We start from the raw sequence: 22977 nt of genomic DNA, 5'->3' as shown, positions 1-22977 counted from the left end.
AAGATCCTCTTGGGTCTTCGTTTTCCTTAATAGTAAAATGACAATATCAGATAAAGTCCGAGTCTGGGGAATATGTGTCAAGACTCAGCAATTCAGAAAAAATGCCCCACGTGTCATCCTCTGTTCTCTGGCATCTACCAAGAGCTATAGAGTTGGAGTATATTCCTCCTCTTCGTGTAAGTACCCTCGGTGAATGTGAGCTCATGGGTCCCAGGTTTACCCTGAGAAGGACCTACAAGGATCAAAAGTGAGTCTCCCAAATATGGAGTACCCAATGGTCCGGCCCTGAGGACAAACCGTGTCGCTCATACCCCAGAGCGCACCCTAGGAAGAAGGCAGCACTTGCTAAGTATTTGTCAACTTGAGAAAAATACAGTCTCTCCGTAGCGCTGATTAATGGACCCAAGGTGTAAGTTCCCTCGGTTAAACACCTGGCGCCAATCTGAGTAATACCTACATGCTGCCGTGTGTTTTGTTGATGCTGCTTACCGACGAAGAGCCTGGCGGGGCAGGAAGTCTGTTCCGACAAGGTAGCAGACAGTCCGCATGGTGGCAGGGAGAGGAAGGAGTGCCTTGCTCACCTGATTCATCTCAGCAGTGTGCTCTAACCTGGCACACCGGTTGTCGGCAGGGATGTTTAGGGGTATTCACATTTCCCACATGACTATCAGTTATGGTCTCGCCCCAAACCCCATGCGCTGTGAGATGTCTCCCGGGGTTTGAGGATGGGTAAGGATAGAAGAGAATGGAACACAGTGAACACTGTCACTCTGCACCAGGCACTGAACTAGGAATTATATGTACATCCTGTCCCACTGAACCTTAGCGACATCATCGTTACTAAGAGGACGATCCGGAAGGATCCGCAATGCCCAGACACCATACCAGCATTCTTCATGCATTACCTCATTCCATCCACGGCAGCTCTGGGCATGATGATTCTCATTTGCAGATGAGAAAAGCTGGCTTCCCAGAAGGATAAAGTGAGAACATAAAAGACCCCTACAGGGCCTGCTCTATTCTCCGATCGGACTTGGAGCCCCCCTAGTTTGCTTCCCAATGCTAACACTGATCACCACTTGCCTTGGGTTAGAATTAAGTGTTGACCAACAGGGCACTCTTCCCCACTGGGCCCTGAGCTATTTCAGGGCAAGGATTGGAAGGCTGTGGGGCTGGAGTTTCCCTAACGCCCCCAGAGGTGCATTCTGTAGGCTGCCACATACTCTGCTCAAACACTCAGCCAGCCCTGCTTTGGAGCTGGTTTGGAGGCTGACGCAATGTGTGGGCCCTGGGTGGGTGCCCACAGGCAAGAGGGAAATCTAGGATGGAGGGTGCTGAGGACAAATGTCAACTCTTTCCCAGCCACTTCTGGCACGGGCCCAAACCTGGAAGTTCTCCCGGCACCTCCGTGCCCTTTGCCAAACTGGCCCCTGCAGCAGGCTGAATTCAGTGTGAAGTCTCTCTGACCTTTGTGCATGTCTGTTCCCCAGGCTTGTCCTTACCCAGAGCCCTTATCCAGAGTCACTGCTCTCTGGACTCTCACAGCTTTCGACCAGAGCCCACCCCCTCCTGTCTTCAATCTCTAACCCATCATAAAAACACACCCATACCCATATGTCTTCATGCCCTTGCTCTTGACCTTGGTCTGGCTGCTCGTTTACCCTTCAAGGCCCAGCTCACATGTCGTGAAGGTGCCACAGACGCTAGGCGCTAAGGTAGTGAACATTCTCTGGGTGTCCTGCTGGTACACGATCTCAGTGAAGCCACATGACACCGCTGAGGGAGAGGCGCGGGAAACCAACCAGCTGCTCAGGACACACGTCAAAGAGTGGTGCAGCCAGCCACGGAATCCAGGCGGGGCTCCGCAGCCTATACGCCGCCCTCTGCCCCTACCTCACAGTCCACTCTGTATTCCCCATTAGTGGTCCCCACAGAGCTCACTGCCTCCCCACCGCTCTCCAGAGTTCTCCGTCTAATGACCACTGCACTTCCCCGTGCCACGAGCTTCCCTCCGTGATGGAAAGATCTAGGGGACTGGGTCTTGTTCATGTCTCTTGACCTATCACCTTTAGCACGGTCTCTAATACAGAATAAACTCAGTAAGCATTCAAATGGAATTTTACTGCCTTTTACCCAGAGCCTCTCAGAAGGCAGGCCAATGGGGGCGTTCCAGTTTCCAACTCCACGAGAGCCCATGCTTTGAGAAGTTCCAGGACCTGTGTTGGTACGAGTGGGATAACAGGTGGTCAGAGAGCCTCTAAGGACCCTCCAAGGAGGCCTGAGATATGGCTTTCTCCTCCCAAAGCACCCATTTTTGTTCCTTTTTCCCTCTCCTTCCCTGCAGGAAGCTGGAGGGAAGGGGGTGAGGGGAGAGGTAGGAAGGGATTCAAATCCCAAAGCAAGCTAGGAAATTCTCAAGAAGTCAGGGCCTGGTTTCCTGAGAAGACAAGACAAGCCCTCTCCCCTCTCTTTCCCATAAATTACCAGGTCAACATTTGCTATTAGTTACGAGTGGCAGTTTAGGCTGCCCATGCCGAAATTGGACCACACGTCATTGCATGGAGCTGTTCCCAGTAAATCTTTTCTTAATCCTGGTCTCTGCCCGCTCAATCTATCGTCACCCACAGTGGCTGAAGTAGGCTGGGGAATGCTGAGGGATTTCTCTACTTTCAGCCTGCTGTCAGCTCGATTGTTCTTTCTTCTCTGATAAAACTGCTTACCCAGCGGCCGATAAGGGCTGATGGATTTCCCACACTCAGTAAATCAAGGGGTCGACTGCGGATGGAAGAAGCGCACAGCGGGTACATCCCCGGCCACCAGGGACAACCGGTATGGGTAGCCAGAGCCATCAATCCGTCAAACCACCGCCGTCAGATGACCTCACAAGCACGTGGGGAAAGCTGTCACTTGTTCTGTAACACTTGGGAAAATCGATCCTGCCCCCCATGCCACACTCTGTGCTCGCGTACTCTAAAGAGAGTTTCTTATGAAAACAGAGGTCACTGGACTTGCCTGGGATATTTAACACCAGGGAAAGTATCAGACAGGGAAAAGTATTTACAGTTTCTGTGAATTCATATACCATGAAGACCTGTCAGCGAGGAAACGCTGAGGGAAGCAGAGAGGAATGGAAAGACCCCCACACTGGGACCCGGCCCAGCTCCATCAACAGCCTACTGGGCTCCCTGGGGCTTGTGGCCTCATACTGGAGCCCCACTGTAGTTTTTAAATGTGTGTGCGCACGCACACGGGGGTGCGTGCACATTAAGAAGATGACGGTGCATTGGGGACAAGTGACTTGCCCAAGGCCTTAAGGACTGATCTGCCTACAGTGCTGAGTCGTTACATTTCCAAGAGCACAACCCTTCTAACACCAGCCGGACCTGCCCAGTGGCTGACCGGCAACCTGGTCTTCCCAAGCCTTCGAAGAGCCCTACGACGCAAGATCATTGCAAAGCGACCAACCTGGAGAGAGAAGAGCTCATCCTTTTCACATCCCAGAAGGGCCTGCCACACCCTGCCATGACCCAGGGCCTTTGAGGTCAGCCTCACCTAAAATCATTTATCTTGGCCCCAGGGCACGTTTTGGCTCTAAGGAGTATTTTGGCTTCCTCTCCTACCAGTTTGCCAGGAACAACAGTCTAGCAAGGTCACTTCAGGTCTGGCCTGGAAAGACCATGAGAAACATCTACCAGATAAGAAAGAGCCTTTCATGTCATTGGTGCCGCCTTTTGACTCATGGTGCCAGCTGCGGTGATCGACGCTGACCTGGTGAGAATATCTCCCCCATCTGTCCATGACGATCAATGAGGAAGGGAAAGTAGAACAGGGGTACCTCCACCTTCACACCCCGGCACATGGCCCACATGTTCTGGGCCGTCTCCCTTTTCCTGCGCCGTCCATGTCCAGCTCACTGTGATAGAGAGGTCAAAGCTGTGGAATAATCAGGCAGCACAAGACAAGGCCACAGACAGGACAGACCACGTGGCTGGGCCTTAAGCTCCAGGGGCTTCCGTCTTCAGCACACGTGACTGGGCTGGCTTTGCTGATGGTCAGCGGCAGCATTCGTTCAACAAATACTTATCGACTGTGTACTACGTACTACAGGACAGGCACTGTGCCAGCCCATGAAGATGTGACTCTAACCTTTAAAAGCCTGTGACAGGTACAGGCTCTGTACCTTCTTCACGGTGAACACACTGAAACAGTCCAAAAATATTTTGTATGGGTGCCTTGTTTTTTATACACACACACACACACATATTTATAATAACTCCGATGTAGTGCTATCAGGACTATTATGGGTAAGTCAAGTCCAGAGGAAAGAATCACCACCTCTGCTTGGATGGAATCACAGAAAGCTTCCGGGAGGAGGTGAGCTGGCAGCAATGATGGACGAAGCGATCTAAGCACAGGTGTTGCACATGCAAAAGATGCGTGCGAGCATGAAACACCTGTTACAGGTGAAATGCTGTACCCTCTCCAATTCGTCTGTTTGTATGTGGTTCACATGTTGAGTGACCTCAGGGAGGCGAGTGGGTTTAATGAGGTCATGAAAAGGGTGGGGCCCCCACGATGGGATTAGTGTCCTCCGTAAGAAGAGGAAGACATACCAAAGCCCCTTCTGTCTGCCATGTGAGGACACAGCAAACCAGGAAGGGCGCACTCTCCAGAACCCAACCAGGCTGGTGCTCTGATCTTGGACTTCCAGCCTCCAGAACGGTGAGAAATAAATGTCTGGTGTTTAAGTCTCCCCGTCTATGGCATTTTGCTAGAACAGCCTGAACTAGGACACGCTCTGATGGATTTATGGAGCTACAAGTCATTCAGCAGGGTTGGGTTCCTCTGCTTCTGAAGAACTGAGTCCCCCAGCAGGCACCAGTCCCGTACACTATCTGTTGATGGAGAAATCCCCGATGCCGAACAGGGAAGACTGCAGCCATCGCGAAGCCAGCTCTGAAGACCACCTAGCTCACCACCCTGCTTTCTGTCCCGCACTACACTAGCAGTCAAGCCGCATTTGAAAGACAAACCAGCTGCTGCGTTTGCTCCTTCCTCAGGCCTGAATAACACCAGCCCTGAGTCCTAAACCAAGAGAAGACAGAATTAAAAGCAAGCCAACCACCCATATTGGCCACTAGATGGAGCTATGCATTGCACCAAAAAGACAACAGAGGTGAAGCTGATTTTCTCCAAGTTCTGTAGATAGAATCATTGCATTTCACTGCTGGTGGCAGCAAGTTATATAAGCCCAAGGTCCCGGGAGGGTAGGCATGGAGAACAGACCAGGCACAAATAGTCATTCAATACCTACTTGTAGTCTCTGAGTTTAGAAAAATAATGGGCATGGCCTACCTTCCAAGAGCTCCACCTTGGATGGAAGACAGAGAGGGACAGACAGACACAAGCACAGAGTGCATGACAGTTCTTTGAGCATCCTGGACTCTGCCAAGCACTATTCAAGTTCTATTGCTGAGTCTCAAAGGTTAAGAACTTGTCCCAGTTCATTTGGCAGAGCCAGGATTAAATCTCAACTCTGTTTGCTTTTGAAGGCTGTTTGCTCTCCCCAACACCAGCCAGCCCCTCTCTAACACTTCCCACACAAAGTGAAAAGTTCACATATAAGGTTGGGAGTGAACCAAGGCCACCAGAAATACACAGACCGAGGTAACTCAGGCCGGGGAGTTCAGGAGGGCATCCCAGACGAGGGGTTTTTTTTATTATTATTTTTCAGGAGGCGTCTATTTTTTAGGATCAGTCAGATGGGTTTGAGGCAAAAGGAATGCCATGGAGAAAGAGCCACGTCCTGAAGCATCAAACTCTACACATGCAGGTAGCCCAGAGCAGTGGGAAGTGTGGGGCATGTGAGGGGGGATGTGGCCAGGGCGAGGCAGGGAGAGCAGCTGACGAAAAGGCTATAAAAAGCCTCCCATGTTCAGTTGAGAACTGTTCCCACAAGACATGGGAAGCCATCAAAGGTTCTTGGAAAAATTTCTGATGTTACATTTAAATGATCATTTTTTTTTTCCAGGAATGGATGTATACTTTGGAACATGATACAACTCAGTGCCTCCTTTTTGAAAAGAAAAAAAAAATCATCTTTCCAAACATATGGATGCTAAGTCTGTCCTTTTAATTTTATTCTATACCATATGGCACTTTGAATTTTTAGAAGATCAGTAAACGGACTGACTTCACAGATCAAAACTTAGCAAGAGAGATCTTCATCTGTTATTTTAATTTCTTTTCCATTAAGTACAGCCAAAGCCCAATTTATCAATCTAATAAAAGTGGCAAGGTCCAGAGACAACTTGTAAAGTACTTAGACACGCCAAGTACGTACAAAGTGCAATGGAAGAGTTTAATAAATACACGCTCAAAAAGACAAAAGGCATTTGCTGTTAGGTTCTTAGCAAAACTCCATGGAAATAAAGTAATTTCAGCCCACCTTAGGGAGAACTAACTGAATGACGCACACAGGTGCACGTGCACACATAGCCAGTGGAGACAATGAACTGGAAACAGCAAAAAAACAGCTGCTATATACCAAGCTGGGCTACAGTGTGTCATTTTAAAAAACCCCAGGTCATAGGTTTTCAGAAACCAGAACTTAAACTTCCATGTCAGGCATTCTAAATAATAAACTTTCACAAAAACTTTCTTTAAAGAGTCCCCAAAGGGATTTATATATTACTCATACATCAGGGTTGTTCCCCTAAGCCAAATAAGCATCTGGATGAAAACTTTAATCATCTCGCTGTTTCCAAGTATCTGGATGTTGGAGGTTGATAAGACATCTAGACCTTGTCTGCAACTCTGTCTTCATCAGATATTTGCCATTCATCGGATACAACCTCAAAGAGAAATATCTAATTGTAGAAGGTTAAAGACCATATTAATTGCAGTGCTGCAAGGCTTAGGGGAGTGAAGGGATGGACCTGATGTCAGAGCTCGAAAAGGGCAGAGCAGGGCTCTGGCTCCATCTGACATCAACCGCTTCAGTGAAATGTCTTATTCAGCAGATCCTGAAGCACAGAATAAGAGTCCAGTCCAGTCCTTCAATACCTCCATGTTGCCATGTGTATAAGAGGGAAAAGAAATGAGTACGAAGGACATGAATCTGCCCCGAACTCAGCATATGAAGGCATATGAAGGCAAACTGGTAATGTGGCCTCAAAGCAGAAGCTCACATGCATTTCCATTGAGTAGAGTCCTACCTAACTTGTGTTCCAGAGAGTTACAACTAAAAGGAGCAATCGGATGCCATTTCGGCTTCCCCTTCCTCATTTTGAAAGTAGAGTTCTACACTAAAAGAAATGGGGGAAAAAAACCAGACCAGAGTTCTCCAATTTCAAAAATTGGGTGGTTTGCTTACATTTCTGCACTTTTATCTACACTTGCTCCGAGCGTATCTCACTTGCTCAAAGTGTAAGCTTCCCGAAGAAGGAACTGAAATGTAAACACTTGTGCTGTTTCGCAGGGATAGAAGTTATGGCTGAAGAGCTGAAAGACTCGGAATGTCTCCCTGGGACAGGACTGAAGTTCAGGGGACTGAAGTTTCACTGTCTCCACCTTGTGGACACGGTTAATACTGCATCAAGATCAGACACCATCTATTGAGTTAATTAAGACTGACAAAAATGGAAAGTCCAATGCACATTCTGAATGGGAATAAAAAACATTGGAAAGTTTTGAGTAGGGCCTTTTTAAGGCCCACTTTAACACTCTGGCATTGTGGAGAATAGACTGTAGTGGACAAGATTTGAAACAAACCAGATAGGAGATTGTTGCAATGGTCTGGGTGACAGATGATGATGCCTTGAACCATGATAAAATATTCCATTTTTCACCATTAAACCACAATGGGAAATTGCTGTAGATTTTGAATTTATCTGAAGGAAGAGGTGATGGGATTTACTGGTAAAGTGGATATGGGGTATCAAAAACTTAATAAAGAGATTTAATATTAAAAAAAAGACTGACTTGACTATTATAGGTTTAAAAAAATCTCAAAATAACAAAAAAATTTGGGTAGAATATTACAGTGGGAATTGATGGTGATAATCTTGAGGCCATGCTGGATACCAAAAGTCTTCCAAATAATAATAAAAAGGTTAAAGTATGTGCAATTTAATTTTAGTAATAGGTATATATGAGTATTTTTTGTGCTTATGGAAAACCAGAAACACAAAATGATGCTCTTAGTTACACAGATCATTTCCAGTCCATTAGTGTTCTCAGCCATTCTGGGAAGCAGAAATTTGTCACATAGTAAGGGTTTGGTGGGTCCTGTCTTCCAAGGTTTCCCTCCCCAAAATGGTTCTAAAAGTGACAGCCAGAAAGCCAAAGAACCTCTGTAGCTGAGATTTCACTGAATAAAAGAGCATGCTACTCAGACAGGAAAACCTAAGCAAAAGTAATTTTGAAATACACTCCAGTAGTTGTGTTATTTTAATGTAGAAATGAAGTATTAGGCAAGATGGTTTAATAACAGGCTCTGGCTTTGAAGCCACAAACCCTGGGCTCTGCCTCCTAATCACTTTGGGACATTGGGCAAATTATTTAACCCTTCAGAGCCTCAGTTTACTCATCCATAAAATGGGAATTATGAGGTCACCCACTTGCTGTGAGAACAGAACGAGATAATGTATATAAAGCCCTGGCCCGGTGCTCTGCGCACAGTGGGAGTATTAGCTATTATTAAAATTACGAAAGTATTGACTCGCCCTTGGGGGTCCTGATCACTCTGTTTGTGGAAAGGAACAGTATGATTATTCTGCCCGATTTCTATTACCCGCAATTTTAACGCAAGAAAGGGAGAGGAGGAAAAGACCGTGGAGAACTTCTGTACAAGTGAGGCTAACAGATGGAGAAGTCAGGCAAGTGAAGTAAACAGAGGGACCTTCAGCTTCCAGAGTGACCTGGAAGTGGAGCTAAAATGAGGCGGCCGCGTCTCGTGCCACGCACGGCCACAGTGTGGCTTAGACACCATCTCACTACTCCCCCGAACTTCACGTGTAAGCAAATGGATCACAGGGAGGCTGGTTTGTCCCTTCATCTATCGACGCAGGTGTTCATTCATTCAGCATGATTTCTAAGCGCCTGTACATGGAGGGCACTGGGGATAAGGCAGCGAACAAGCCAGCCAAGGTCCCTGCTTCGTGGTGCTTCTTGTGGCGTAAGCAGGAGGGGTCCAGGAGACAGTAAAAGAGAGACACGTCATCAGGATAATTTCACAGCTGAATGGTCAAGGAGGGCTCCAGGCAAAGGTCGGGGTACAGAATCGAGGCAGACAGTGCACAGCCCAGGAGCCAGTTAAGAGCCTAATGAGAACGAGGAAGAGAAGAAGCAGCCACAGCAGAGGAAGCACGGCGGGTGGAGAACGAGGAGCTCTGAGAGGAAGGTGAGGGCTAAGTCCCGCAGGACCAGGGAGGCCATGCTAAAGAGTCTGGATTCCATCTTAAGTACAAGGCTTGGTTTAAAGGACAAACACAATGGGTTTGTTACCAACTGTCGCTCTGGCTGCTGCTGGAGCCTTGCTAGACCCCCCAGCAAGTTACAGGCTACGTCTGGACTGCAGCCCACGTCTGGTGACTCTCATACCACATAGTTCCCCTCCATACCACAGAGCCTTGACAGAGCAGAAAGTGAAGTAGACAGTTTGATCTCCGTCAGAGAACTTAAACAAAGCCCTACAAAAAAAGAGAAACTGTCAAGCCGCCTCCCGCTCTGGGAAAAGAGAGAAGCCCCAGGTACTCACCCGCTGGTGATGTCATCCGTCCGGATGTTCTTGCTCAGAACATCCCCATCACTCATGTAGCCGGGGGCGTCCATGCTGATGCCTTCCAGGTCTATCTCGTCTCCTGCCTTGTCTGAGACGTCCACGTGGCACACGCTGCTTCCCCTGGAGGCCAGCTGCCTCCTCAGAGGCGCGGAGTACATGTAGCGGCCCGACTCGGTGTTGATGAACCGGCTGGCATTGGCTCGAGGTGGGTACCCGTTGCCCATGGAGGGGGCGTCTCCTGCTTGGAGCCGAGGGCTGGACTGGCCGAGTCTCCAGGACAGGGGAGTGGGTCTGCCGGTCAAGCTGAGGATGCTGCGGCCGCTTATCTCCGTGGTGACGTTGGTGTCAAATGTGGTTTCCAATGTGCTGAAAACGTAAAACCAGCCTTGGCTTAGACAGACCCTCAGGTGCGTAGTACCCTTTTGCAATTTACAGGTTCTTCAAATTTTTTTAGAATTATGGAGTATTTCCTATATATAAAATAGGATCAGATAACAGCCACTGATGTACCACACAGCATGCTTCCTTTGTGAGGATGAAAAGACAGAGCTGCACGTCTGTACAGCGCTCTGAAAATGCCCAGGAGAGACTTTCCCCCTAGAACATGGTACAAGTTAGCCACTACCAATTCCTTTTGTTAAAATGATCTTCCCTATTGGCATCTTCTTCCCAACCCAAGAAAGGAAAGAGAAAATGTCTTGATGATAACGAGGGAGCATAATGTACCCATGGGCACACACACCTTCTTGCACACTGTGTGCCAGCTCCCCTTTCCACTCTGGAGCTCCCAATGTCACCTGTCACGTGCTCAGCTCCCATGGGACCAAGCGGGTGGGGAGAGCCCTGATTTTCTAACTCAAAGCTCTCTTTTCCCCCACACTTTTGCTTCTCCCACATTTTCTCCAAAAGGACACCTAAACTTCGGGGGGGCGAAAGCCTGGGAGAGAAGTAAATACCCGGGCTTGAGGTCCAGAATAAATTAAATTACAAGGATCTGAACCTGCCAGGAGACTGAGCTCATCCCTGGCATTGGAAAGACTCCTGAGTCTACTCTTTCCAGCCCTGCAGTTCTTGTGTCCCAAGCAAGCTGGTCAGTGTACCTCCGTGGAGCATACTGGGGTCCTCCGAGTGGGCAGAGAGGGTCTTTCTTGCAGAAAAGCCACCAAAGGTCTCCCAGCTGTCATCATGACCATCCTAGCTCATGCCAAGAAAGCCATCCAACAGTCGCATCCCCCAGCAAGTCAGTTTCGGTGATTAGGGTGGGGGAGGATGTTTCATACTTGATTACAGAGTCCCAGGGCCTAGCGGCTGGCTCCATGCCATCACATAGCTGAAGGTTTGGTGGGGGGCACCCCACTACCACCCCCTAAGTTGACTGTCCTCTGGAAGAATCAATTTGGTGCCTCAACTGTTTTTTGTTTCCCTTCCATCCTAGAAATGGCCTTACTCTCCTCATACTGGGGACCCCTTATTTAAGATAGAACCCAGAGTGCTTCACCCCGATCTCCCCAAGCCGCCGGGAGTGGGGAAGCCCTGCTGTCTCCTTGCTCTATTCATTTATCAAAGAGACTGAAATCGGAGAACAGGAGACTCCTGGGGAGTTCACTGGGGTAACTAGGACTTTCCCTTCATTATCAAAGCCCGAGCACAAACCATAAAGCTCGGTTCTGCCAAAATCCACCGAGGGGTGTCTGAGGGTTGCATCCTCTTCCACTTCTTGCTCAACAATGCAAACAACCTGATGGATGTTTCCAATGTAATCCTAGATTTCATCCAACTAAATCATAGTTTAAACACGATCATAAGTTTTTATAAATATTTCCTTACGTGTTTTATACACGGGCATGACTAACAACATTATAGAGCACTGTGTATCAGAAGGCCGGGTAGGAATTCAAGTTATTCACTTTATCACACAGGTCAAATATAGTTCACCTGCTCATTTTCACAGCACAATACAGGCTTGGAAAATGCAAGTAAAGCGAAATGTAAATGGAACTGGTCCACAATATCCTCTGTCGAATGGATTTAGCAACCGTGTGCTTCGGAGAGGAACCAGTCTACACTCATTTTTGCTCCTTACATTTCTCTTCTGCACATCGCATGGCACTCCCTGTGAATTCCAGCACACCTGGGGAATCAAAGTTATTTATTCCATTATTGCTGAGTCACTTTGCTAGTGGCATGAACACACACAGGAGAAGCTGCATGAAAATCAAGTTGCCTGCAGTTCGGTAAGAAATTCATGCTGCAGGAGCACCTGGGTGGCTCAAGTCGGTTAAGGGTCTGCCTTCAGTTCAGGTCATGATCTCAGGGTCCTGGGATCGAGCCCCTCATCAGGTTCCTTGCTCAGCGGACAGCCCGCTTCTCCCTCTGCCTGCCACTCTGCCTGCTTGTGCTCTCTCTCTCCTCTCTGTCAAATAATTAAATAAAATCTAAAAAAAAAAAAAAAAAAAAAAAAGAAAANGAAAGGAAAGGAAAGGAAAGAAATTCACGCTGCAGATACCTGTGTGTGACCTGAGTCCCCCGTAAACTAGACATGGTCTCCTCCAGATTCTGCCGCAGGTCGGCGATGTTCTTCACGGTCCGCAGTCGCCGAGCCTCAGGGTCTTCTCCTGGAAAGATGGAGGTTAAGACTTTTAATTCTCTGATTGATCATGAGCTCCGTGAAACCCACCATGTTCCACGCTCACCGAGAGGCGCTTAAGGATTTGAGAACAAATGGATGGATGGACGCCCAAAGGAAGTTGTTAAATCCAAGGAGAGAAGTCTTTCTTTCCCCTCCAGGTCCCTCCTGAAAAAGGCCAAGTCTAGCTTGTAGGAGAAGCGAGGCACCTCGCATGAGGGGTAAATACATTTCAAACGGTCTCCAATAAAGACACATGCAAGTTAGGGCTGAGCCTTCCCACGAATCATCTTCTGCACACTCAAAGCAGGTGAGGCAGTTTATCTTCTCACCCACTGGTGATAACCCCCTGCTCTCTACCAGCCCTACTTCGTAAACAGAACTTGCACAGTGGCTAAAAGATCTTTACTTATTAATCACAAATACTTCTACAGGGAGAGGTCTGCCTCTTTCTGTTAGATTTACTGCGTCATCTCAAAGTCTGGTCTCTCTAACTCACCGGCCGTGGGGTTGGGGGGAAGGTGCTGACCCTCTCTAGCCTTCTGATGCCAGAGTTTTCAAATGAGGACAGTAACAGCACCGACCTCAGAGGACAGGGGTAGAGATTAGATGGGATGGGGTCTCGAGATGCCTGAGCGCAGTGCCCACCGCAAGCCCTGACTCATGCCCGCTGGCGCTGCAGAGCGGGAAGCCATCGAGGGATTGATGGCTTCTCTTCGGGGGAACAAGATACTTCTATTCTTGGGGCAAGATTTTCTGCAGGACACCAGGCCAGGCAGAGGTCAAGCTGGCACAAGTGTACCAGAAAAAACAGGTCAAGCAGAGAAAGACAATTATCATATGATTTCTCTCATCTATGGAACATAAGAACTAGGACGATCGGTAGGGGAAGAAAGGGATAAAGAAAGGGGGGGTAATCAGAAGGGGGAATGAAACATGAGAGACTATGGACTATGAGAAACAAACTGAGGACTTCAGAGGGGAGGGGGGTGAGGGAATGGGATAGGCTGGTGATGGGTAGTAAGGAGGGCACGTATTGCATGGTGCACTGGGTGTTATACACAACTAATGGAGCATCGAACTTTACATCGGAATCCGGGGATGTACTGTATGGTGACTAACATAATATAATAAAAAATCATTAAAAAAAAAAAAGAAAAGAAAAAACAGGTCACACACAAGCTGGGAAACCACGTGTCCTCAAGAGTAGCCTTGCTCTAGGTTCTCTGGCTATTCCGCTTGGTTTGGGCTGACACGGCACAGAGGAGATGGGGAATCCCTCCAAGAACGATGAAAGGAAGCAAGAGTCTTTCCCTCAGAATAACTCTGGGGAGGGCTGAGAAGACCGCAGAGCCACCTGCTCCTTAAAAGCCTGTGACTATCTCAAGCGTGGAGCAACATTTCTAAAGAAATCTCCACAGAGGACACAGCACACACGGGCAGGAGCGAGGAGGATTTACATCGGACACCAAGTAGAACTCCCAGCGGCCGTCACTGATAAGGCAACAGGCAGCTAAGCAATGTCACCGCATTGACTTTCATCTGAGATAGACCAGCTTCCATAGGTTGCTGCGGACATGGCAGTGCCTGGAGGCTGGCAGATGGACCGAATGATAGATGTGTGATTTTATGGAGGAAACTGGCTCTAGCCAACTCTCTTGTCCTTGAAAATGCCAAGTGTTTTCAATTTTCTCCCCCTTTTGAACCAAGAGAAAGTTGGAAGGCATTTTTCCCTTATCTGAAAAGTGGTCCAGCTTGCATTTCCCACCCGATTCTTTAAAAATATATATACACATGTGTTTTGAAAAGAAAGCAGTGATGAATGTTTACTCACCTTCCCCGAGTGGTGCTAGAAGAATGTAACTGCATCTTTCTCCTGGGGCCATCAGGTAAATATCTTTTGCTGTCAGTTTGGCCACATTCTATCTATGTAAGAAGGCCAAAAACGTACTGACCCTTTGGACAGCTCTAGGCCCTACAGTACACATTTATCAAAGCTAAGTCTAGGCACGTGGCTTCAAATTAATTAATTAATCACATACCAAAGCATAATAATTATACTTATTTCTTCAAGTCTCTCCTAATTGACATGTTCGTCTGCTAACTCTCCTTTAGAAATTCAAAGATCTTTGACATGGGATGGTATCTCACCCTTACTCTTCGTAACTGTCACACAAATCTATAGATGCCTGAGACATCTTTATTGTATAAAATGTTTGGTTAATGCCTGAGACATATTTATTGTCCAAAAATGTAGGGTTAAAGAAAAAGCAGAGACTCTCTGCATTTTGACAGATAAAGGCTTGAATCTGGCACTGTTGCTGATTAGCCCCTTGACTTTGAGTAAGTCACTTATCTTTCCAAATGCCATCTCTAAAAGGGGGATAAAACCCTCCTTGAAAGGGTCAGTCGGAGGATCAAATGAAGATATATACGATATCAGTGGCACAAAACGAAGGCTTGCTGGAGTTGAGTTTCCTGTTTCCCCGAGGTGGGGTATGTGGGGGGTTTCTGCTGGGAAATGTCTGCTCCCCTCAGAGCTCTACACGTACCAGATTCTAAGAGCAATGCAGAAAGGCAAACCAGGGACCCAGCCGCCTTGCTCGGGTGATCACAGTCTGAATTGCCAGTTCTGCCTCCTCGGATGATGTAAGATTCCTCTACCAACTCACAGACCCAACAAAACAAGAACACAACCGTTTTCCGGTGGAAAGAGAGGCTCCTTCTGCCCATATACAGGGATCTTAGGCTACGCAGTGGCTCTCTGCAGCTCTCCTGTATTTGCAAGGTCAGCCTCCCTCGGACCACTGGTCATGATGGAGAGGACACCACGTTCTGATCAGGTAGAGCTGAGTTTGGAGGATGTCAGGGTGTTATGAGAGGAACATGGAAGGAACCTGGGATTTTCACTTGGAGGAAGGAGGCTTAAGGAAGAAGCTGTTGTATGGCAAAGAGCGGAAATTATCTATGAGCTACAAGAGCCGGATTACATCTAGATGGCTTATATCTGATCACAGGAGAGTGATTAGAAACAAAATAATAAAGAATTCTGTTACTAAGGTCAACAACAAATGGAAGGGCTGCCTTATGAAGGAGTAACTTCCTGGCACAAATATTCAAGCAGAGACTGAAAGACATTTCATCAGTGATGGACGGGAGGGATTCATGGATTGGAGAATAAACAGGTGTGTGCGCGCCCTTCTAACTCTACCACCCAAGATGCAGGTCTCAGCTGTAATGCTATGCAAATGACAAAGCACCATGGGAAAATCCACCTAATTCCCCACATAAAGGAGGGGAAGAACAAAGCAATTGGTCAAGTGTCTCCTAAATGTCCATTGTCCATTTCTTTTTTTTTTTTCCTCCCCCACCCCCTTTTTTTTGAGAGAGAGCGAGCAAGTGAGCATGGAGACCAGTGAGGGGTTCGATCTCATGACCCTGAAATCATGACCTGAGCTGATATCAAGAGTCGGACACTCAAGTGACTGAGCCACCCAGATGCCCCCTAAATAGCCATTTCTAAATACACCTACTATTCATTGTCATTTCAAGGGATCCGCTGTGGATAAGTTAATTTAACCTTGTACTACTCATTGTCTCCATAAAATAATTGACAGTACAGTCACACATTTGATTTCTACTGCTTGAATGTAAAGATAAGCCACTCTGATTAAGAAATTCCCATCAGCAGGGGCGCCTGGGTGGCACAGCGGTTAAGTGTCTGCCTTCAGCTCAGGGCGTGATCCCGGCGTTCTGGGATCGAGCCCCACATCAGGCTCTTCTGCTATGAGCCTGCTTCTTCCTCTCCCACTCCCCCTGCTTGTGTTCCCTCTCTAGCTGGCTGTCTCTATCTCTGTCAAATAAATAAAAAATCTTAAAAAAAAAAATTCCCATCAGCAAAAAAGAAAAGAAGGAAGGAGGAAAAGAAGGAAGGGAGGAAGGAAGGAAGGACGGATGGACGGATGGACGGACAAAATTCCCATCAGTGACCCATGCCATCAGACTTCACGAAAACCAGAGTGCAAGACTGGCTGCACAGATCTGTCCCCCAAACCAACTATAGCGTCTCAGGTTCTCTGTGCTCTTCCTTGGCTGTGCAGGCCTGATGCAAAGGAAACACATGGAGAAAGAAAAAAAACGGTGAAAGATCACAGGCTGTAATCTGTCACTCTGAAATTTAAGTGCGATGTGGAATGTTCCCTGGCTGCTGCTTTTGCTTTTCAAATGTGAATCTTGCCGAGCCTGGTGTCTGACATGAATCCATACTACTCCACGGGACACACATCTGATACATGCCGGGCTCTTGGAGCGCTGGCCTGGTTCCTTTGATGTGTGCACATAAGAACACGGTCTGGAATGCGTGTGGAGACCCGAGCAGTCGCTGAATGCCACGCCCTTCTCGTCGCGGGCCCTTTTGCTGGGCTAGCCGTGTCCTCATCTGCAAGGGGGCCACAGAGCTTGGTGAGAAGGAAGCACAAAATCAATCCCAAATGTGGGGCCCTCAGCCACTGCAAGATGGATCACTTATAAATGGCTTCAAAACTCTGCCCCATCACTGTGCCTGGCCAGCAGAACCAGAAGGAAATAGTTAAATTGCTCAGATCCTCTGAAATTAATCTTCAGAGTTAATGGTGAGATGGGTACGATTCACAAGGGCTGCAGACCAATTCCACAGCTGTAATGTGGCTATTAAAATGGTGTGGTCATGGATATTTAGTCTAATAAATGGATTTTAAACATGGATTCAATTCTTAACCTGACTCTGGAAGTGGTAAGATATGCGAAGAACAACACAACCACTGCTAAATATGTGGTTTACCACTTACTTCCCTGATTAGAAGTTGCTGGAAAAGAGGGCATGGAGCTGGGGAACGGGGAAGACAGACAGAGGCAGTGGTAACTCCAAATGCACCATGGTAGGAACCCTAACTCGTAGGCTAACTTTTCTCCTTTAAGAATGTGACAGTGTAACAATAAATCAGTATCTGTGGAATTAACTACATGACAACACCCTTTTAATGACAACTACATAACATAATACCCTTTTAATCATCATCGTCTAGGTTATACTGAAATAAAATTTAGATTTGCTCGGTTGTTTCTTTTCGGTAAAAGAACCATGCTGTATTCTTCTTTCCGATTAATGGAGGATGCTAAGAATGCATTTTCAATCAGTGCTTCCACACAGGAGAGAAAAAAAGACAGTATCTTATAGCTCCAGATCTTGTCTGAAAGTGACTGTATCTGAAGAGTAAATAAGGAGATTCAAGATTAAGTGTCAGAGCAGCCCAGACCCTGTACATGAACAAAATGAAATATATATTAAAATAGGATCTGCCAATCAGTAAGAGACTCATTTACAATTCTGGGGACAAGGCAGTGGATCGTGTGAGAGAGGACAGGGAAGAAAGAGAAGAAGGAAAAAAAAAAAAAAGAAGAAGTCTGTTTAGCTCATCTGTCAATGCAAAAGTAAAGCAACTTTGAGTCGAGCTGGGTTTGTGCCCTTCCAGAGGTGGTCATACAGGAGGCCTCATCACCAGCAGACACAGGGGCTCCATACTCACCAGTGAGTTCTTCCAGAGCAGGCTGTCCACTCTTGGTGTAGTGGCTGGGCTCCATGCTCACACCCGTGGAGCTGGATTCAGCAGTCACATTCCCTTCGGTGTCTGTCTGGGACCTTCACATACAAACCAAAGCAGACACACTTGTCACAAGCAGTAGCTACCACATCCGGACCACTGTGGTCTGACCACAGCACCCACCATCACTCCCTTCTACAGGCAGCTTTAGAACAGCAGACCAGCAGACTGACTCTAAATAATTCATCAGCGCACGTGGAGCAATGTCCTAGAGACAGAGAGAGCCACCGCACTGTAACAGATGAAATATTCATTGCCCAAACGGAGGGTCTGCAATCCCTCACTGGGGAATGCTTCTCTGAATCCCCATCAGGGAGCTAGGTCTAGCCAGCAAAATGCTGGCGAGTACCGCGTGGTTTGGATCATTTAACCTCTGCCAAAGAGCAACTTCTAAGTACTCAGCAATGCCAGCACGTCAAGCATAAAGATGACTCCATTCACAGCCCCACGGCCCTCCCCAAATCTTCCTGACGTGGCCGTCTCTGAAAAGGTGACTATAAAGCCAGTCAGGAGTGGGTGCCAAGCAGGTGTGTTTGCCCTGTACGTCTCTGATTCAGAGCTCAGATCTTCGGAGATGAAAGGTCTCATTGATCATTATTTCAACACTTGACTGAAATCTGTACTTCCCCAAACCTTCTCTGTGCCCTCATTTGTCAAGCAAATCAAGGCAACTGCTTCATGCAATGCATTCTTGCCACAACCACGTCTGCTGACTTAGGCATGGCATGCAAATGCCATAATTGCACTCAGATGCATAACCCTGGGTGTAGCATTATTAATTCATTAGCATCCTGAGCTCATTCAACCAGATCTCACTCTCTATGAAGAAAACGTTTGCCAAGAATGTGAACTGTCTTAAACGTGGGGGATGTACCGAGAAACCTCGTCATCTATCCTGCCCCGCCTTTGCCCTCCAAATGAAGCCATCAGTTCCAATTCCTGCAATCTCCAACCTTTGAGGATATCTGGATTCCCACGGTTCCTCTTGACCCCCCCGGGCCAGAGCTCTCATCATCTCTGCCCTGTAAGCACCGTGTAAACAGGTACACTGCCTCCAGCCCGGAGGCTGCAAATGGCAGCCAAGTATTGGAACCAGCCCACGGATTCTTACTGGTCTGTGTAGTATTTTAACGTTTTTTGAATTCATTTCAACATTTTAAAATTGGGAGATTTCGCAAGAAATATCTGGATTTCTGCCTTGTCCCTTTCTCTTCTTTTTCTTTCAGTAGAAACAAGAAAGTCCTGATTGACTTTCCTGCAGGGCGCCACCTGCTGGTGCCCAGGGATGGTTGCTCCCTCCAGAGAGGCCTGGAACTCCCTCTGCCCTGGTCCCATCACCCCAAGCTGCTGATTTATATTACCTTTTGGGTCTGAATCAGGCATCTGAATCTGTGCTCTCTATTCTAGACTGTTCGTAGGTCTGGTCTACTCCCCACACCATCCTCCACTGGTTTTTGTGATACTGATGTGATCACATCACTCTGACGAAAGGCCTCTGATAGTTTCCATTGCCCACAGAGAAAGTTCTGAAGTCCTTACTGTGGAAGACAGTGCCCCACATGGGGATTCTTCCTTCACTTCCAGCCTTGTCTCCTGCCACTCCTGCCCTTTACACATAGCCCAGCCCTGTGTTTCACCCTTGTCTTCTCTCCATTCCAAGATCACATCATGCCCTTAGCAGTTCTGTCTTTGTATTTACCGTGACCTGTGCCCGAAGGCCCTTTTCCTCTTTCTTCTTCACTTTGCCCCCAATCTGCCTCTCACCCACACGCAGTTCCCATGTCATCTTGGCCAGGAAGCCTCCCTGGGCGGTGCTAGCTGTTGGCTCCACCTGTGTGTTTCTACAGGGCTCTTACTCACCTGATGCCGATACATTACAATGGGATCTAGTTAATACATCTTTCCTCAACTAGAGAGCTCTCTGAAAGCAAAGACTGGCTTTTTTGATATGTACCTACAAGAACTCAAGCTGGACCAGTTCACATGTAGAGCAGAGAGTTAGGGTGTGGTGACTGATCAAATGAGAAATTTTTAAGTCTAGAAAGATGCTGTGTACAGGAAGGAGCATTAGACTCGGAGTCCGAACCCTCCGAGGTGTAGGAGTAGAGCTGGCTGGAGGTGGCCATGCACATCTGAGAAGTCACGTCACACCTCTGACCCTCAGGGCCCTCATCTGTGCAGCAGGGCTTACAACAGTGACCTCTCCTGGCTGCTGCAAGAATCACACGTGATAGGACACAAGCATTTGGTCAGGCGTCAAGTGATAGATGTCCAGAGTTACTTCTAAATTGAAAAACAGAATTCATTCAGAGTGATTTTAGAAGATGATTTATCTTTCTTTTATGCCTTGGTAATATCACTAACATGGACAGATTCTGGGGGGGGCAGTGCAAATTATCTGCAGTGAGCCATGAACTTAAGCGAATTATATTTTATTTTTAATTTTTAAAGGTTTTATTTATTTGCCAGAGAGAAAGAGAGAGAAAGACAGAGAACACAAGCAGGGGGAGTGGCAGGCAGAGGAAGAAGGAGGCTCCCCGCTGAGCAGGGAGCCTGATGCGGGACTCGATCCCAGGACGCTAGGATCATGACCTGAGCAGAAGGCAGACGCTTAACGACTGAGCCACCCAGGCACCCCAAGAGAATTTTAGAGCACAAGGGAGTTTAACTCATTTAAAAAAATCCCCTCATTTGATCCAATCTCACTCTACAGATGGGGACGATGTGGTTCAGAGAGACACAGTGATTCAGAGAGTCAAGATTGTTTTGGGCTTAAGAACTCGGTCCCTCTAGTTAGACAGACTTGGGTTTTAACACTAGCTCTTCTAGCTATTAGCTCTGGACTTGGTGCAAGTTATTTAATTACTCTAAGCCTTGGTGTGCTCACCTACAGAATGGGGATTTCCAAAGTAGCTAGCTCATGGAGTCTCGGGCATGATCATACCAGCCAAGGAACAAAAAGCCCTTAGCTGGGTCTCTGCACATACTTGGTGCATACTCTCCATAGCTATCCCTGCAGGCAGGGCCCAAGACTACACAGGGAATCACAAGCTAGTAAGACAGAGCCCAGGCATCCCGATTCCCCTTCTGGTTCACCCGACAAGGAAAGGCACGTCGGAGGGGCCAGAAAGACATATCGTACGGGATGAACGTGAACATGAAAATGCAGCTTGACAGAGAGCATGACATTTTCTCGTTCCTCGTATTTGTCAGACATTTGCTCTTTTGTTAAGAGTTTTCTTCTCACAGAAAAGCTTGCAATTTTAAAGAGGTTAAATGTTTTACAACCTTTCCAATGATTATAGAAAAAAAGAAAGAGGAAGTGAAATTGATGGTGACCAAAGACCGTCCTGTACTTTAATTTCGAAAATGCACGAATCTGTGAGCAGGAGCTTGAATATGCATGACCTCAAGACTATTAATGTTATTGGAATGATAAAAATTTCATGGGGAGCAATTCAGTTGCCTCCATGGTTCAGAGAACAACTGTATTCAAAGCCCTGCATGGAGAGGAGCGCTGAGTCATTATCTAAGCCCCGGCACTTTTCTCCAATGGTTAGCTGAGCTGATGGCTTGCTGGAATAAAGCGATGACCTTCTCCCAATTAAAAAGTCCGGGCGTGACCCTGCTGAAGGGGAGGGTTAGCCGAAGAGAAGGAAAGAGGGACGAGGAGAAGAAGCCTGGCATTCCCTCATGGGCTGGACCTGCCTGGCTTTGCTCTGAATCACTCGGGCCAGTCTTTCCAGCCGCTGTTGGTAACAAAGCCTCCCATAGTACAACTTGGGCAGGGAGAGAGGGGAGAGCCAATTCTTTGGGGAACCATATAAACACAGGAAGCTGAAAGTGTGGGCATATGCACGCTAGCATTTTGCATAGGAAGGTGAATGTGTCTCCATACTTGTGACTGTCAACGTATGTCCATGCTTGTGGGTGTACGAGTGTGTGTGTACAGTGTATAAGTGTCTTTGCTTAGGGCAGAAGCTGTACAGTACGTGTCTAGAACATGGCATTCAATCTTCGGTCCCCTTTGGCTACGCAGGTGAACATTCAGCCGTGCAGAGCGAGCAAAAGTACTACGCGTCTCAATTACAGGGTGGAGCTGAGCACTGTGAGGAAAGCTTTGGGACTCTCTTAACAGCAGTGCTGGGGTTGCTACCACCTGCTGGTGAGGACTCATCTGCATGTGTCAAGTACCCCCCAGAGCCAGTGTCCTCCGTTCCGCAAAGGTGTACGTTCCGCAAAGGTGTACGGGGCGGCTGAGCCATCAGAGGCTCTCACAGGCCCCCCGCACACAGAGCAAGCAGCCCCGGGCTCCACGCGCTCTCCCGTGGTCCCATGGATGTGCCATTAGAGACAGAGAGGGACCGGGGGACAGGACGGAGTCAGACAAGCCAACATCCACGCTTGTCTCAATATAACCTGGTTCTTTTGTTCTTCTAGAACGGGTCCCTTCCTCCCGCTCCCGCTCTCCTCTCAGAAGAGTCTAGCACACAGCAAGGACTGAAAAAACACGTACCATGTGCGATGCAGTAAGAAAAAATGCTGTGAACATCTAGAAGTTCAAGACAAACCCCTCTGTGAGAAGAAGCCTTGGGTAGTCGGCAAGGTAACTTCTGTGTTTTTCATTTTTTGTAGTCTGTTCAGGACCCGTTAGGACTGATGCTGGGGCCTGTCGAGGGGACTGGTACCAAACCACCCACCATGTCTGCTCATGCTATGGCTGCTTCTATAAATGTCCCCTGGGTCCCCACATGCCTGGCAAACTCCTCCTCATCCTGGGGGGCAGCTCGGATTTTGCTCCCTCTCTTTACCTTTCTCCCGCCCTCCCCGCCAAGCCAGGTCGGGCTAACTGTTCCCTCAAGCACACGTGCACAGCTGTACTAGGGGATGAGCAAGGGCTATGTCAGCAGTTAGCTTTCATGTTCCTG

General features: G+C 47.7%; 1 protein-coding gene across 8 annotated transcripts in view; it reads right to left on the bottom strand.

Annotated features, from left to right (window-relative positions):
• The window catches only part of NAV2 (neuron navigator 2), a 385459-nt gene that overhangs the window by 142031 nt on the left and 220451 nt on the right, over positions 1-22977 (bottom strand). For all 8 annotated transcript variants that reach the window (XM_034646084.1, XM_034646086.1, XM_034646085.1 and 5 more), the window contains 3 exons: positions 17975-18087; positions 12291-12399; positions 9761-10150 (listed from right to left, as the gene is read on the bottom strand). In XM_034646084.1, coding sequence (XP_034501975.1) covers positions 9761-10150; positions 12291-12399; positions 17975-18087 — 612 coding nt within the window. The remainder of the gene's footprint in view (positions 1-9760; positions 10151-12290; positions 12400-17974; positions 18088-22977) is intronic.

The sequence above is a fragment of the Ailuropoda melanoleuca genome, chromosome 16, assembly GCF_002007445.2.
Source record: "Ailuropoda melanoleuca isolate Jingjing chromosome 16, ASM200744v2, whole genome shotgun sequence".
Classification (NCBI taxonomy): domain Eukaryota; kingdom Metazoa; phylum Chordata; class Mammalia; order Carnivora; family Ursidae; genus Ailuropoda; species Ailuropoda melanoleuca.
Note: the sequence above shows the minus strand (reverse complement) of the source record. Positions and strands in the feature narration are given on the sequence as shown.